Source organism: Aquila chrysaetos, chromosome 26 (assembly GCF_900496995.4).
Source record: "Aquila chrysaetos chrysaetos chromosome 26, bAquChr1.4, whole genome shotgun sequence".
Lineage (NCBI taxonomy): Eukaryota > Metazoa > Chordata > Aves > Accipitriformes > Accipitridae > Aquila > Aquila chrysaetos.
The window spans coordinates 13,785,331-13,800,926 of NC_044029.1; the positions used below are offsets into that span (position 1 = coordinate 13,785,331).

Genomic DNA, 15,596 nt, shown 5'->3' on the forward strand with positions numbered 1-15,596 from the left:
TTTGCCAGAATATCTACAGAATTGGATATTATTTCTGTAAATGCAATTCCCTATAAACATATTTATAATAAAAGACTCTCTTAAATTCTCCTAAACCCTCACCTATTCTCTTATCTCCATTTTACAGATAGAAACCAGACACAAACAGTTTAAGTGATTTTACCAAGATCACCTAGGAAGTCTACAGCAGAAACAGCATCCCAGGTTTCTCTAGTCCCTGTGCAGTGCCTTAGTCGTGACGGGGTCCTTCCTGTCATACACTGCTTGATTTCTGGGTGGAGGAAAACACGCTTCTAGCCAGACAGGAAGGAGCTAAACTAACACAACGTTGATTCCCAAGACTCCCCTTAAATTTTATCAAACAAAGGGACCTTAGTCTACAGTTAAAAAACTGCTTTATAAAATTAGCAAATGAAGACCAAAAAACCTGAAAGTATAATCTGCACTTTGAATTCAAAAGTTCACCCTGGCAGTATGTTCTGCCAAGCAGACAGAGCATGGTCTGGCAAAGACCAGACCTCCTGACAACAATCTTGGCCAACAGCAATCAGGTGAGCCCCAAAAGTAGGATCGTTTTGGAGAAGCAATGGTGCAGTCAGGTCAAAACAGCAGGCAAAGCAGTCAGACTGCTACTAAGGTGGCAGGCTATTTTGTTCATGCTGATGAGGCATCAGCATTGCCCTTTCTAGCTAGAAAAGCTGGTTCTTGCCTTTTATTCATACATCCTTTGTTGATGTTGGGAAAGGACAGGGTGTTTAGAGCAGCACCTCCAGCCTCTCAGGGTGGCTCATTGCTGCTACCTTGACCAAGGTAGCGGCAGGGTGTTTTGCTCTCCATACTAGTCCTGCCAGACCCTCTGAAAGACAAGCAACGGGGTTCTGGGATAAGGGTAAGGAGGAAAAAAAGCTGCTTATTGTGAGAGGACAGGCGAGGGAGGTGGGGAAAAGGGCTGGCCAGGCAGCTGTGGGGAAGAAAAAGGCATCTGTAGATGAGAGGGAGGCACAGGGAACAGGCGTATGCTAGGTGGGAGAGGATGGGGCCCCCCCAGAGTGGCACGGGTTGTGAGGCTGGATGAAGACTTCCCCCTGCCCCACCAACACACAGATTCCTGAAGCCGTATTTGCACCTCTCAGCCCCCTTTCCCACACTCAAAGTTGCCAAGAAGCAACTTCAGCAAGCTCCACTCATGCCACTCTCCTCCTCCTGTTTAACCTCAAACTCCAAGTTAAGTGTTCTCTTGAAGTGTAATTCAGACCTGGTTTACTTAACGTTCCCGAAACAAATTTCGCAGCCTGTTCCCCTCCCCTGTCATTACAGAGCAGTCCCTGGCATCTGCACTGCAACATGGATACATTCATACCAAGCTGAGTTCAGAGACCAGCTCGAACTGTAACAGACCAAGACCATAGGGTGAAAAGAAAACAGGCTAACAACGTTTAGCTAAAAATAATTCTTTCACTCCCTTGAAACCAGTCATGTTTTCCTGACAGTTTATTCCGGGTTCGGCTAAGAATAGAGTTAATGTCGTTTACGGGATAAAACAATTACTGCTATAATAACTCGGATGTACCAGAAATAATTGAAGCATAGGCAAATTTTGTAGGGATGTGGATTAACAACATCATCCACTTCTACAGGACAGATGTAAGCCAGACCAAGACCTACCCCCTGCACTGAACACTCTGCAGAGAACTCAGATCTACAGTTTCTGTTTTGTACGTGCTGAAGAGTCTTCTCCTACTTCTTCCCTGGCTCTTAGCAGGTTTTTCTATTGTCCAGGATGCTCTTGCAGCACTGGCACTTCCCTGGAATATGCTGTACAATTTGCTTTACTGCTCTTAGCTACGCAAGAGGATCGGATGCATGCATGATACACACTACAAAAGCAGAACTGACTTCTAGTGTGATTACTCTCAACAATCGCTTTGATTCTTTTTGTACGAACATATGCAAACGTCAGCTGAAATGTTTATCTCCACGTAAAGCTGGTATCAAGGCTGTGATATGTCACAGAACATATGGACTGACACGCAGCATATGGAATGAATGATGGCTACCTTAAAATATTTGCAGCTTTCTATTTTCTCTAAAAAAGGCGCAGCTGCTCTGGCCCATTGAGGGAGTATTTATGTCAAAAGAAATCCAACAAGTTTTGTAGGAAGCCATATCTAAATCAATTGCTGGTGAACCATCACCAAAATTTGCCTGACAGTGAAAAAGAGTTACTATGGCATCTGCTGAAATAATTTAGATGAGGCCTCATTTATTAAAATAGTAAATCTATACCACTATTAATCAAGCGTGATAACAAACTATCGATCTAATACTCACTCCCTTAGCCGGTACTCAGAGGCACTAATTAAGGGACCTGCTTAACATATCTGTTGTTTGCCTCTGTGTTGAACTATCAGCAAATGCGATCAGGAGTAATAATGAAGGCTGGAGTTAAACTGCAGTTTATTCATTTAAATGGACCCTATATGATTGTTTATGAATACCCAAGCACAACAAGGTCAACAACCCTGGATGTGGCTGTTGAAATTTTGAAACGTTTTGAAGTACGTTAATTGGGCTAGATGAAAACTTCTACCCTTGTCACCTACTTATTATCCAGCCCCAAAATTTTAAATGGGCCATCAAATGCCTTGACTTTTCCTGACATTACACTGAATAGGACTTCAAGTAACACAAACAAGTGTAACATGAAGGAATTAGCCCAGATATGTTGGAAGACTTCAGATGCTACAATAAATGAAATCTTAATCTCTGGAGAAGGAAAAAACAAAGAAGATCACTCCAACTCCACAGTTTAGTTTTGTTATGCACGTATTTCCACTGTTAACTTCAAGAAAACATTCTTCCAATTTAGCAGTAATAATTCCGGATTTTATATGGAAGTGTATAAACTAGAGGCTTAGTTACAAGATAACTCTTGGTTCCCAGAAGTAAGATCAGCTAATCATTATGGGGGTTGGTGCTGCCTCAGATAGCTGAATGGATAAGATGTTTTTGCCTGAGTGGCAATACTCCACTTTTTTTTAAAGAAAGAAATAAAACAAGGGGTCCTAAAGACATGATCTTGCAGATCCCAAAGGCTATAACTGAGTTAACTGAGACTTACTTTTTAAATGAATTTCTCTTTTCAAGTTGGTGAGAAGGTCATCTGGAGTGAGCATTAGCTTTGGTATTTTACTTCTGGAATCAACCTTGGAGTCAAATGCACCAGCTGTTAAAGATTAATTTGTGTCAGGGGAGAGAATCTGGATTTATATATTGAAAGGTAGGTAGGCACTGCCTTTTCCCTTACCCTCAGACTTTGGTTTTCTAGAGTCAGCAGAACTCACAGCTTGGAAAGAAGCAAGCCAAGAAGAACTGATTAATGGCAGGAAAACAATCATCATAACTCATCGTATGTCTGCACCAGGTTCCTGATTTTGGTCTGGTGAATGAAATTCTGAGAGAGGGGAACACTCATGAAGGCCATTGCAGCAGGAAAGTCACTTAATTCACAGATAATTGTGAAGGTATAATTTTTTGTCATTGCTCATTTCTGACACAGCTCCCTATATTTGTGAAGTCTACAGGGGCAGGCTTTTCTGGCCTAAAAAAAACTTCGTCTGAAGAGACTATAGCTCACTCTCCCCCTCATCTCTGAAAGGAAATGGACAGCACTCCAACATGGCCATCCATCCCTGGAGCAGAAGAACAATTATTTAACAACACCGCTTCATGCTTTCTCATGAATCCAGTTAAGAAAAAGCTTCTGATAAACATCAAAGAAATGCCGCTAAGAAATATGCAAAAACTACAGTCACGTTTTATCTTTGGCCATTGTTAATGTGTGACCGAGCAGTGTAGTCGTGACATGCCCTGCGCTGTCACTAGGCCTATGACCCACCCGAAAGGGAACCGTCAGGAAAATCAGTATCCGAGGAACTCCACCACTATCTCTTCAACTGCAGAACAGAAGACAAGATATTAAACGATAGCAAGACAGACTGTCAGCATCAAAAAAAACGGTTTCCTGAGCAATTGGCATGCAAACCAAGGACCCGCCACCTTAACATGGTGAGCTGACTACGGTGCAGGCAGGATCAAAGGGGTATGAGGCACACATTAGGTTTCAAGAGACAAAACTGATGGATTCTTCCAGAACTGGAAAGAACAATAACTATTTTAGATGACAGTAAAATAGGTATCCACAGTCACATCTGATCCAACGCCAATTAACACTGAATACAAACCAGACCTATTCCTTTGACATAATATTGGATTAAGTCAACGAGTCTAATGAGGGGAAGTGAATATGAAGATTTATAACCCAGCAAGGAAGAACTAGGGGTGACACAACACTCCTAACATTAGAACCATAGAATAGAATCACAGAATCATAGAATCATTTGGGTTGGAAAAGACCTTCAAGATCATCGAGTCCAACCATCAACCATGCCCACTAAACCATGTTATGGAGTACCCCATCTACACACTTTTTGAATACCTCCAGGGATGGTGACTCAACCACTTCCCTGGGCAGCCTATTCCAATGTCTGACAACCCTCTCAGTAAAAAAATTTTTCCTAATATCCAACCTAAATCTCCCTTGCCGCAACTTGAGGCCATTTCCTCTCATCCTATCTCCAGCCACCTGACAGAAGAGACCAGCACCCACCTCACCACAACCCCCCTTCAGGTAGTTGTAGAGAGCGATCAGGTCTCTCCTCAGCCTCCTCTTCTCCAGACTAAAGAGCCCCGGCTCCCTCAGCCGCTCCTCATCAGACTTGTGCTCCAGGGGGGTGGTTAAGTGGCTCCTATGTGGTTAAGTGGCTTTGAGAGGTCAGGTGCACGTTTCTGTCCATTAACTGTCAATGCACAGCAAGGGGCCAAGCTCAGGTTTGCAGGTCTACCTTTGGGATGCCTAAAGTAAAGTGGGAGGCATCCCACCTCGCATACTCACTAACTGACCCCTTATCCTAAGGGAAGAGGCAGACGGGAGAAGCCGACAACACTACTCACACTCTCAAGACACAGTAGGATTTTTGTTATTTCCTGTGACACTGTTTACCGGCGCCATCGGAACCGCCCTCTGCTCGGTTTAAGCTTAGAGGAGAACCACAGACCTATTTGTCTTCTCTCAGCTCTCTCAGTCAACACATCCCACTTACTGCAATCAACATATTTTCAAATTGTACTGAAATTTCATACAAAACGTCCCCAAAAGATAAAGGATCTTCAAGAAGAAGGGAAGAGAGAGTGCCAAGCTGCTATTCTTGCTCAAGAATTTGGGGCATGTATTTCCATAAGCTATGTTACTGCCAAGGCTACAGCTCTCCAGATCCTCAGGGTGTGTGCATGTACTACAGCTGAGAACAGAATTACGCTTAAAAATCTGAAAAACAAACAAGCTTGCAAGAATTCAAACAGAGTGGGCAAGCTGTAGCTTTCTTTTATTGTTATTGTTCAATTCAACTCTGCTTGATTAATTTTATGGAACCAAAATACACCAAGAAGGAAGAAGGAGGAATATATTTCCATATAAAATGGGCAAAACTTTATGAAATTAAAGGTATAGAGCTTAAAATATTCCTTGGAGGTAACAATTCATTTATGTTGTTTGTTTTTGAGAAATCATTATGCTGGACAGTAAAAGGATAATAAACATTCTGGAGGAATGAAATCAAAGACACCTTTTTTTAAAAAAAAAATAAAATGTGGTGCTCCAAAATAATTTATATGAGCAATATTTTCATCTTTCTCCAGATCTAAATATTATAAAATTTTACTAAAGACCTGTACTTGTTCCACAAACAAAATCAATTAGCAGTAAAACTACATAGAAATATCATATTAGGACACACCATATTAGGACAGTGCAAAAATTGAGTCACACCCTTCTGGCGTGGAATGGACATTATCTGTATCAAGTTCAACAACACACTAGGGAGTACTTCCGAATTTTCTAAGGAGGACGGGGTATTTTGAAGAAATACAGTCTCTTCAGTGCAGTAAAAAGAACTGTTTATGTTAGAAATTCTTTTAAAAAGGACCAGCATGAATTTAAGAAGTTATGTTTTCATTTTTGCATTATTTTATCACTGAAAATAATAGCTAGGGATTAAAATAAAAGTACATTTTCCAGAGTTCTCTCTCTCAAAATGTGTATGTTTATAGCTGTAGAAAAGCAGATAACACATCAGTGCAACTAGGGACCACAACTGAGGACTGAATTACCCTTAAAAACAGCCAGTCTTCTCAAAAGTCAGGTCTAAACTCGCAATTACTACCTCTATGCCTGGTCAATAAGGTTACTCACCTTTTGTCATGTCACAGTCAGAGACAACCGTATGTGTTTAATCTCCCCATCACGTAAGATTATATGGGCAGGGAGGAACACACGCTCTGCATCGGAGACGAGACTGAATCGGCACCGCACCCACGGGGCAGGTAACACCCCAGCCACGGTACTGCTCCAAAAGAAAGCGAAGCGACTTTCTGCACTGCGCCTCGCAGCCAAGCGGGGCAAAGCTAAGCTGCTTTTAGGTTGATGGTGGCCTTCTGAACACTGACTTTTTGAGGAAACTGGAAGGTTCTGTGTGATTTTCCATCTGCTTTCGTACTCCCAGAAGTTCAGGCGCTCTGCCGTCAAGGCCTGCCCCCAACACGCTCCTAACAGGCTCTTAATGCCTCTCTAGTCCTACTCATGATAAAGGAACAGAGCAAGGATTGGGCCTATTCCTGGTCTTTCTTTGTCTGGGAGAGGGGAAATGAAAATGAAAAATACCAAACTCTTTTTTAAAAAGGTACCATATAGTCAGCTAGCCAATTAGACTTAACTCCAGCATCACTATAATTGTTTGGGGTTTTTTAACAGGAAAGATGATAGATGAATAAAGTAAAAAAAGACCCACAAAAAGTATACCCTACCTGGCAAGTTTAGCCAGGTCCACATATCTTATTGCTACTCTTGAAATACAGAGCATCAATCTACTGTTTGCAAACTCGCAGATCTTTCCTCCACCCAGACTGCCCTGTAAGGCACATACTCAAGGTAATACTACTGACAGGAGTCTGTGCGGGGATTTTTAAGAAACAGGAATCTAGCTACATATCCCTGTTGGAAGAATATTTCCTCATAAGTAATATCTATGTACGCACAGGTGTATACACTGTAAATATTTAGCTCAACTACTTTTTTCCACGGTGCATGAGTAGCAAATGCAGCAGCAGTCCGCTGCAGCGTATCGTTAACAACAGAAAGTCAAGTTTTTACAATCTTGTGAAAGACTCCACAGCGCGCTGGCATAGTTACCTCCGAAAAAGCAGCAGGATCCAGTATCATCATAAAACTGCTTTGGAAAGCAAGTGGGGAATGCATTACTCGTCTAATCTCTGGGTGGTTTTTAGGCAGACAAAACTTGGCCAGATGATGTAGGTTGGGCCTTTCATCAAGACCTTGCCTTTATGCTTCGTGAACAAGACATCCTAGAGCACTGGCTCAGTACTGACTCAGAACAAAAACACTCACCTACAAGAATCAGCTTAAGAAACAGCTTTTTTCAGTGTCTAGACTTTCAGGGAAGTCTAGCCACATCTGACTGTGTTCAGCGCACAGAAAAAGAAGAAAGCACCACACTGACTCTGCGGAACTGCACACTACTTCTCTGAGGTGCCAAAACCAAATAAAATTGGAACAGACTGTTACATTACTGAACATTTAGTAGTTCTTCTAATAGCCTAGATACTTCAGAATACTCTGCGATGTTCTGCTAGCCAGAGAGCACACAAATCATGGTCCACTGAAGTCTGAAGCGATGACCTATTTCTAGTCCGTTACTGTTGCCAATGGGAAGATGCCACAAGGCAAGAATGAAGGGCGATGCAAAAAGCAAACGGATACTCCTTCTCTCCCCATGAAGCCTCCTGCCCTACTACATTTCTGGACTGTTAAGTAAGGGCTAATCACTAGTTTATGTCATATATTCAGTCTAGCACTGGCAGCAGGAACAGAGTGGTAGGGCACACAACTGTGTTTTACGGCAGTGATGCTGGAACATCACTGAGCTGTAATTTCTGTGTGACACCGTGCCTGAATCTCAAACATCTCTGGTGACCGTTTGTAGTGAAATGTACCTCAGTACTGCCGATTCCTGCAAGCCCCCGCTCAAATATGGCTATAAATACACTAGCAAACAGAAAAGCCAGTAGAATCAGGAATTCTTTTCACGCTGCCTTTGACATCACAGTGTTTTACTGATGCAATGTTCCCAGGTACCTCAAGAATCAAAAAGTTTGAAATGTTCCACTACTTTCCTCTCATTTTACACTTTCACCACCAGAAGATTGATGTCCTGATTTCAAAATGGGGACAATTCCATTGCCTCAATTCATAAAGAAGGCATCACCTAACCAGCACTATATGTGGTAATTATTAACTGTGATCATAGTAAAACACAAAATGTTGTATAAATTCCAGAAATACTCAACAGAGCTCTGATTTTCCATTCTGCATGAAAAGCATCATGCAGAAAAAGAGTCTGTTCTAGCAGATTACAAGAAAAGAAAGATATTGGAAAAATGATATAACAGTACAAGTCAGGGCAAAAAAAATTACTGAAGCTTGAAGGTGCCTTCCATCACAAATTAAATACAGCACAAGGGTCAGTTATAAAAAAAGAAGAGGCAGGGCATTAGGGAGAAACAAAAGAAAAAAAAAAAAAACCTCATTCATTAGAGAAAGAGGAAAGAGATTATTTATCTCCAAAGTGTTAAATTGAACTTGCTGCAAAATTGATCAGACCTCTCCAGACTCGGAAATACCCTATGGCTATTATTGATCAAGAGCAGTGAATGTGCTACGGACCATGTTTATGTGCCATGCCAAAAAAAAAAGGGGGGGGGGGAGAGAAGAACTAAAGTGTGTTTGAAACATATTTAACTTTGAAACACACTCAACTGCCCAGTTAATGATTGCATGAGTTATTGCAGCAATGTGTATGAGGATAGATTATCTTCAGGAAAACATACCTGGCTAGATTGAATGCATCATCGATCAAGCCTGCTCGATTACTGACAGAGATAACCTGTGAGGGGCAAGCACAAAAATTGAACCATTTAGGGTGATGAAACAGTGAAGGTTCACCTATCAAAGCAGATTTTAGGGATGAGAAGAGGAGCTTACCTCATGGTTCCTCGTTAGCTGATTAATTAGCAGCCTCCAATTCCTAGTATCATAATTAACTCTAAAGTAGCCAGTCTGGTTGATGTTCCCCAGCAACCAACTTGCCTCATCTAAAGCAGGAATTCTGTGGTGTTCTGGAAACAAAACAAGATGGGAAGGGGACTTGGTTTTAAATTTAAAAATTCTAAAGACCTGTTACGTTCTCTCCTTCTTTAAATATCCATGAAGGCAGAAAAATTAATTCAAAGACTAACAAAAACATTGTGTTGGATTAATAATTTCCTTTATCTGTTCTGATGTAGAGAGACACCAACTGACATTCCTATGGGGACCTTTTACCCACACAGAACTCCAAGGGTAGTTTTTTTCTGGAATATAGTATTTATATGAGTGGTGCCCATTTTAAGCCTGGTACCCTGATTCTGGCCATGCTAAAATAACTTTCTAGAACCGTAACTCCAATAATTCAATGGATGTGCTACAGACAGAAGACTAAACCTGTGATTAAAAAAAAAATAAATTCTTAAGTGTTTCTGCATGTAGTCAATGAAGCTTTTATATTGGATTTTAAATTAAAGTATTTCCAGATGTACAGCTTCTAGCTACTAACCACTGAGAGGCTCCCCTTTAGAGCTAGACCAATTAACCTTCTAACAACTGACCTGTTCTTCCTCTTCCCCCTCTTTTTAAGTAATCACTTTGGGGCTGAAAAGTCTAAATTTATTCCAGTATTTGTACAGTCAGGCAGTCCACAACTATTTGCAGGACTAGGGATTTCAACAACAAAACCAGGCTGAACTCACAACACACACTTCTTTCACTATAGAAGGAATCATCAAGGAATGAAGCCTCAGGTTTCAATGACTCTTGAAAAAGCCTTCAATCTAGTAAATTGTTCTGACAAAACTGATCATGAACCAGAACTCACTAAAAATTCAGCAACATTTTTTTCTACTGTAATAAAATTAGTTTGTATGCTGTTGACAAAAGGAACAGTCTTCTCATGCATTTTTAAAAATAAAAAAGAAAGAAATAAAATTTGTTTTAAATGTAATTCCATCAGGGAATTGTTTAGTGTGCTTGAATTCCCTGAAAGTAACAAATAGGGAAAAAAGTTAACAATACGGTCTTAACAATTTACATATACTATCTAGTACCTAGACTTACTGAAGAAATTGATTTGTTTCAGCCTTTCTTATAAAAAAGTAATTTCTGAGGAAATAATAGATGACTAGGACTACAGATAAAAGTTATGCTTCTCCCTTGACTAAACATCTCTAGCAAACACACAAATATCAAATAATTAAGGTGCAAAAAATACAAAGAGCAGGAAGACCCCAATCCTAAAGACACCTCATTATATGTTTAACTTAATTCATGGAGTTGCATTATGCACACAAATTCAGGTAAAAAGCTGCAGGATTAAAAAAGGAAGTCCTCTTCTCACCTAGGAAGTTCTGGCATCATTAAAATCTCTTTAAAATACACTTCTTAGAAATATTAAGCCCAGAATAACTCAGTTGTTGCCTATTCAATTCATTTGTTATTGCTCTTTTAGGGTTTGTCTAACTGACTTGCACCAGTTCAATTTAATTATTCTATATACACAGTTGAGAAAAAAAATACAGTCCCCCGGTTTTAGTTAAAATGCTTATTACATCCATTTAGTTATCCGTGATAAAGCGCCAAGCAGACACATTCTTCGGAAGCCAACATATCCTGCAGAAATGGGACTAAGTGAGAAAACCAGAATTAAGTCGTACAACTCTGTGGGCTTCCCAGGCATTCACACTGTCAAAGCACCTAAGCTGCTTTTGCCACGCAATTCGATTTGGAACAAGGTTTTAACACCACCTGTCCTTCCTTCCACAGGGGTCTGTTAAATGCTGGGCTATAGAGCTCAGTCCTAAGCAAACTCTCTTAGACTGCTGTACTGAAGTTGCTCCTCTGTTTAAATCCTTTTTTCACTGGACCTGAAGTCAGAATCACCCAGCTGCTCCAGCCTACTTACAGAAGACGTGAATCCTGGTTCCTGTGTAAATCACTGAATCTCATACAAAGAAAAACATTACTGTAGAAATACCATAAAAGATTGTAACAATTTACAGCATAGTGATAAAGGCACTTTCTTAGAACAGATTTGGATCAAATATCTGCTGTAAAACAGGGAGAGAAGGAATTTGAATCTGGATCTACTCCATCCTATTTAGTTTACCCAGCGTGGTTCTGTGAACGCTGCCTGTCACCCCTAAATCTCAGCTATGCTCCTTATCAACCTACTGGGTTTCTTAAGAGCAACAGCAAAAATACCCACTTCTCTATCTAGGAGAGACTGCTGAGGGAAAAAATGACTTTTAGAGTTTCTCTGGGTCTTCAGGGGCGTACTGCCATGGGGGTCAGGAGCAGGCTGCTCACACCCGGCGGAAAATCCTACCGCCTTAACGCAGTGCTGCTTTCTGCCCATGCTTTTCTGCTGCAAAATAACCTTTAAATGCCACCAGCGCCGAAAGCAGCTACTTGTAACTGGTTAATGCCCGCACCTCTACGATCCCTAAAAGCATACCAAATGGGCTATAAGCACTCATTAATCATTATCTGGGGAAATAAATACATTAAATGGAAATTTTCAAAATCAGATGTAATTAAAAAACTACATGTTTTTGTCTTGAGTATTTGTATTAAATTTTGATCTCCAAGTAAGGAAATTACTTACACTTTAATAGAGTATTGAATGATACTTGCCAGTCAAATATGACAAGTTCAAAATAACCTATTTCACAAGTAACAACTGTGCAACACCTCCAACACATATTGCTTTAATGGAGAACGGTATCTTTTCAAAGCTTGATGGCATTATTGCTTTTTGGTCAGTTTAAATCCAACCATCAACCCTTGCTATTATTTTTCGATAAGACCACTCATGTGTTGACCTTCTCTTGAAATACGGGACAGGAATCTTTCACGCCTTTCCAGCTCATATAAGCAGGTGGTTATTTTAAGGGACTGCCTGATGCATGTGCTTCACATAGTTCTATATAATTTACTGGAATTTGATGTTTGAGTCTGTCAATTCTCATGCTTTCCTATAAAAGAAATTCTTTCTTTTGGTGATTACAGCACTGAAAATTTCTATACACCTGGGCAATTTCTCCACTTACCACAAACACATTTATTAGCTTCCTGTTAAAAATATTACAGTTAGGGAAAAGGTAGTCATTCAGTGTTAAACCCTGTATTAAACCATTCATGACTTTCTAAACAACAACAAAGATTTCATTGGGGAAGAAATCTATCTTTGATGGTTTTAGTTCACCACTTAAAATTCAATCTAAAATATATATACAGCTGTATTTGAGATTAAAGGGAAATTTTTTTAATCTTCTTCCATCAGAAAGTGTCATTCCATGGTCATGTTTTGTCTGGATGCCTCAGAAAACAACACTGCTCTGAAACCTCCAGTCTTGCCACATACATATAGGAGACATTTAGGAGGAAATGGTTAAATTTTATGACATTTGTTTTGAAGTAAGAAGATCAGTTAGGGTCTGATTCTCATTTTCTCTGCTCTGGAAGTGTGAGACAGTCCTCCAGCTGGTGCTAACTGCACGTAGCCTGAAGTTCTGAGCTCTCCCAGCTCTCGAGCAACTTCAGCTCCATCAAAACCAGCAGGAATGACGGAAGCTGCTCCTCCGCATGGCAACACGAGCACCTTGTGAGGTGAGGTCTGGGCCAAGGGCACCTCTCTGCAAGACACTACTCCAGTGCCGACAAGAGCGTGGGCTAAGCACAGTTCTACTACCATTTCAAGTGTTCAGACTCACAGTTGTTATTTGAACTCTCCATTTTATACAACGCCTAGCATACTAGGAAATTGGTTTATGCTGGTAAAATCCCTGCTGGGAGAACTGACTCCATTTTCCTCCAAAAATAACTGCATAAGAGTAGCACAATTTCATGCCAACAACAGCAAGGGAAATTTTTCTGACAAAGAAAATGTTCCATGAGGAATTTAATCGCAATCACAATATTTTGTGAAAAGATACTGGCTTTAACTAAATTCTGCAAAACTCTTTGCAAGAACTTTTCATACGGGGAGAAAGCAAACCAGAAGAAGTTCTTTCCATCTCAATTGCCATGTCGCCATAGCTCCACGTTGAAAAAAAATGTTTTGGTATAGTGAACAACACAATAAATGGAGCACATCAGTAAATATGATCATGTTCTGTCTCACGTACTCTTTCCTCAGACTACCCTTCCATCCGTTAACATTCCTATATGATGGAACTGCTAATCTCTAAGGTGATACACAATGTAAGCAGTAGTCTTCTGTTAGGATCTTTGCTCAGCTGTTGGGACAAGGGGAGTGATTCTGCCTCACTGTCAAAATCATGCCAGGATTGCAGGTCTTGTATCCCTGGTCCTCACTACGGCTGGCTAAACTTGTAAAGCAGCACCTATACATTTATTTTACTTCACAGTGCTTCCCTTCCTCCCGCTTTTGAAAGATAAAAGAGCGGAGTTTGGAAGCAACACCGGTCAAGCTCAGCAGCTGAGTCTCAGAAAGGAAAAGAAAGGATATTTTTCTAATGCTGCATTAATGCTCTATTCCCCAGTGGGCAGGTGGCAAACCCCAGCTCAGAAGCAGCTGTCTTCCACAAAACACTTCATGGAGGAGAATCAGACTGTCAAGGGGCTTACAGTTAAAGTAGAGATTATCTAGCAGGAGGTGGCATAATAGGAAGTTGGGGCTTGCTGTCTGGAAGGCAATTGCCCTGTTGAACTTTCTTTCCCCCACCTCATGGCAATCCTGTAGAGATACTAAGAGGAACCTGAATGCGAGTCGCTTTACCAGAGGCAGGGAGGTCCATCAGAGGAATATTTCCCTGGGACATAACAAATCAGTCGAGGTACAGGAGGTGAGGATGGAAAGGGCAGGGAGGCAGACTGTAAAGCTGCATCAGTCAGTTCAGCAGCCCTGGCTGACTCACACGGACGTGTTTCCTACCCGGAGCCTGAGCACCAGAACAATCACGCCCAGGGAACGGCAGGTAAGCTTTTGTCCACAGCCTTGCTCACCTGTTTGAAATGGATGCTAGCTAAACCTCCTCGCTTGAGGTTAAGGTCACTTCTCCTGGATTTGCGGAAACACGACAGGTAAGCCTGTGCTCCACACTTAGTACGCCTTCAGCAGCCATCGCCAACACTTTCCTGCAAGCCCTGCTAAGCAGTCATCTTGTGGGGATGGGCTGAGTTCAAAGCTCGTCCTTGACTTTTCACCCACGACTGATTTTGGGCTGATGCCAAAACACTGTGGACATTATGTTCATACATCATTACAGCAACCACAAAGAGGCAACTTATCTAGGAGAAACAGAAACAAGCCCTGGATCTATGACAGAGCAGAAGTTTGTAACACCAATGACTTCCACAGTGCCGGTGAAATCTATCATTCAGCAGACCTGCAAGACTGTAGCACAAAGAACGCTGCAGACATCTTAGTGTGATGTCCCGGACCTCAGCATGGGTAGCAAGGCTAATCATGAGATGTCTCCTTTGTGACCGGTTTAGTTTTCAGAGGTTTAATAGCTGTCACTCGCCTGAAGCAGAACAGCTTCATCCATGGCTATGGGGAGTGAACAGGGAAAAAGGTGATGGTGACATATCTCTGCAGCGCTCTGAGAGCAAAAGGGACAGCTCCATTTCACACGCCCAAACGCAGCCAGTAAAAGGGTCATCTGATAGCTGGTATATGAACTGATGAGTAGGAAAATGATTACATAAATGCTGTGGCTCACTGGGTATGGAGAAGAGAGACTGGCAGAAGTACTTGCAAAATGAAACCTTCCAAAACTATGACTACATACTTTCCACAAACAGGTGAATGAAACATCTTGGAGATCTTGCACTTTGTCAGACAAGTTACCAAGGCTTGGCACTCTCTACGGGATTTGTTGCAAAGGACAATGAATTACATCTCAAAAAGACGCTGCATAGTTGTAATTTCCAGTGTGCCCCTTCACCTTGGTGTTGTGAAGAGTGGACAGAATGAGCTCTGTTGCCAGCAGCTGGGATGATCTGCAATTATCTGAACTAATCCCGTTCAGCATACTGAACAATCAGCGATCTGCATGCCTCACTATCTCTAGTACGCAACCAGACACGGCCAGGATGAGTAGGGAGCAGCAACCCAAGCATCCTACATTCAGTGGCTCTCACAAGACTGGAAAGCAGCCTCTTATCCCTTGCTCATGAAAATGCCAACGGCATCCTACAATACCTCGATGAGGTCACAGACACGGTAGCAAAAAGGATGCAAAAATCAGTAATTCTCTCTTGTCCTTCTGGATGTACACGAAGGAAGAGACTCCTCCATCAGCAAATAACCGTCCCTGGTGAACTCTAGTGCAAGGCAGGGGGTGTA

The 15,596-nt window shown here is 41.4% G+C and overlaps 1 protein-coding gene across 3 annotated transcripts in view; it reads right to left on the reverse strand.

Annotated features, from left to right (window-relative positions):
- Positions 1-15,596, reverse strand: part of TRHDE (thyrotropin releasing hormone degrading enzyme) — a 222,979-nt gene that overhangs the window by 41,016 nt on the left and 166,367 nt on the right. For all 3 annotated transcript variants that reach the window (XR_003921685.2, XM_030003020.2, XM_030003019.2), the window contains 2 exons: positions 9,176-9,309; positions 9,022-9,077 (listed from right to left, as the gene is read on the reverse strand). Coding sequence is in view for 2 of the 3 variants with exons in the window: in XM_030003020.2 (XP_029858880.1) it covers positions 9,022-9,077; positions 9,176-9,309 (190 nt within the window). In the remaining variant the exon portion in view is untranslated. The remainder of the gene's footprint in view (positions 1-9,021; positions 9,078-9,175; positions 9,310-15,596) is intronic.